The 2,085-nt window shown below is 35.1% G+C and overlaps 1 protein-coding gene across 1 annotated transcript in view; it reads left to right on the forward strand.

Moving 5' to 3' along the window:
* Positions 1-2,085, forward strand: part of triqk (triple QxxK/R motif containing) — a 23,717-nt gene that overhangs the window by 6,991 nt on the left and 14,641 nt on the right. Inside the window, exon 3 of the mRNA XM_032535736.1 lies at positions 657-731. Within this exon, the coding sequence (XP_032391627.1) occupies positions 671-731 (61 nt within the window). The 5' untranslated portion in view covers positions 657-670. The remainder of the gene's footprint in view (positions 1-656; positions 732-2,085) is intronic.

The raw sequence follows: 2,085 nt of genomic DNA on the forward strand, positions 1-2,085 counted from the left end.
GTCTTGTCAATGGAACTATTTGGCAACTTTAAAAAAAAGAAGAAGTAAATTTTCCAATCAGAATCTTATTGGCATCCATTTCGGCATCTTGCGTTTTGTATCTGGCCTAGCTAGATCTGGTTTGTTGTTGTAGTTACTAAAAAAAAATTTGCGAGGCCAAAAAGGAAGTTAATCTTGCGATTAAAAAAAATTGACACCGTTAAAATGGGTTTGCTTTAACCTTTCGTGAGCAAATTAGTCTATGTGTGGAAAACACTGATCACTCCAAGCTTCTTTTTTTATGACTTCCCTGTGAGCTGTCAGGGTAATCAAAGAGAGCTCATGGTGTGAACGAAAATTGTTAGACTAAATGAGACGGATAGGAAGTGTGCACCTTGTGAATGAAACACACATGGAATGTGGTGAGAATTAATTTAATTATGTCTCACAGTTGTATGTGAAGGATAAACCATCTGCCTGATCAAAACTGACTACTCTTCCCTATATATGATTGTGTATTAACTTGAATCCTTCCTGCAGATTTCAAAAGTTATTTTGGCTACAGTAGCAGGAATGGAGCTAAATTTATTTAATTAAGCTAAATGATTAGGTGTTACATCGAGACCCAGCTGTAAAATTCTCTCACTCAGGTGTTTTTTCCCCTCATTTCTTGTCAGGCTGAGGAAGTAGAATGGGGAAGAAGGATGCCATATCGACCGGATTACCAGTTGATCAGTACCGAAAACAAATTGGTGAGTCTTGATTCGTCCTTGAGCTTGTTTATCAATTTGTTAATCGCAGTAACTTAGTCAACTGTAATCAAACCAAGGAACAATATTGATATGATTAATTGGCTAGAAACAGATCTAAAGAAATGCTCAGACTGTTTTTTTTGTTGTTTTTTTGTTTCAAGTTTTATTCGTCATATGTAGGTTAACACAGGGAAATATATTTGACCAGAGAACAGGTCAGCTCTGCAATTAAAAGCACTAGACACCCTAATAAGAGCACTAGTCATATTAAAGAATAAGATGATGAAGTGACAACAATAAGATAAAATGACAATAAGATGTAAGATAAGATGGTATAAGATAAATAAAAAATAGCACTTTATAAATATAAAAATGATTGTGTGTATAAGTAAGTGACAAAGTTATCTAACAGTAATGCACAAATGTAATGAGAAAAAGGAGTGAAATAAATAGATAAACGTACATAACATAAAATACATAGATGATCTGGGCTCATTAATATAACATTTTGTATCCTAAATGATTGATGGTTTAATCAAAAAGATAACGAATATATTAACTGGCAATTAAAACAATAAGATCTGTAAATTAATCTGTGATACTTTGTGACAGTACGAGATTGGTCTTCGACTTGTTGTGTAACTCCATTTCAACAACAATCATAACTCGGTGCTTGATGTGGGCAATTTTACCACAACACAGTAATCTACTCAGCATTCTCTCATAGAAACAGCTAATGTCGCACTCAATAAATCACACATTATATTGTGTTGCAGTGAGCAATTTGTGGTCATTGAACTTAAATCCCAATTTGCCCAACTCTTCTTGAAGACCGTTTATCAACGTGGGCTATGCAAACTTAACACAATATCTTTGACCATCCTTGAAACGTTTCCAATTTGTATTGGATTGAAATGAAACTTGAACCAGACTCACTGGAGTAGAACCAGTATACAAGCTGTGGAAGTAATTACGACGAACACGCAGCATCTAAAGTCACATTATTGACGGACAGTGAATTCTACTCTTATAAAGCTACCCCTTTGATATCATGCCAGAAGCTTTTCTAGTCCTGAGCTTTTTTTGTTTCCCCATCTTTCCCCTGACATTACAAAGGCCTAACTGAGGCAATATGGTCGGTATCAATCAAAAGTTTGGTCCCCTTTAGCATGCCAGCTGTGGTTGCTTGAAGATCATAGCTCATATCATGTCTTTTTGTTTTTGTTTTCTTGTTGTGGAGCAAAGCCAAAAGGTAATTGTGAACAGCTTTGACTGACACAAACACAAAAGGAAGCTCTGTATTCGTGTGTGTGTGTGTGTGTGTGTGTGTATATATAAATATATATATATATAT

This window comes from Etheostoma spectabile, chromosome 14, assembly GCF_008692095.1.
Source record: "Etheostoma spectabile isolate EspeVRDwgs_2016 chromosome 14, UIUC_Espe_1.0, whole genome shotgun sequence".
Lineage (NCBI taxonomy): Eukaryota > Metazoa > Chordata > Actinopteri > Perciformes > Percidae > Etheostoma > Etheostoma spectabile.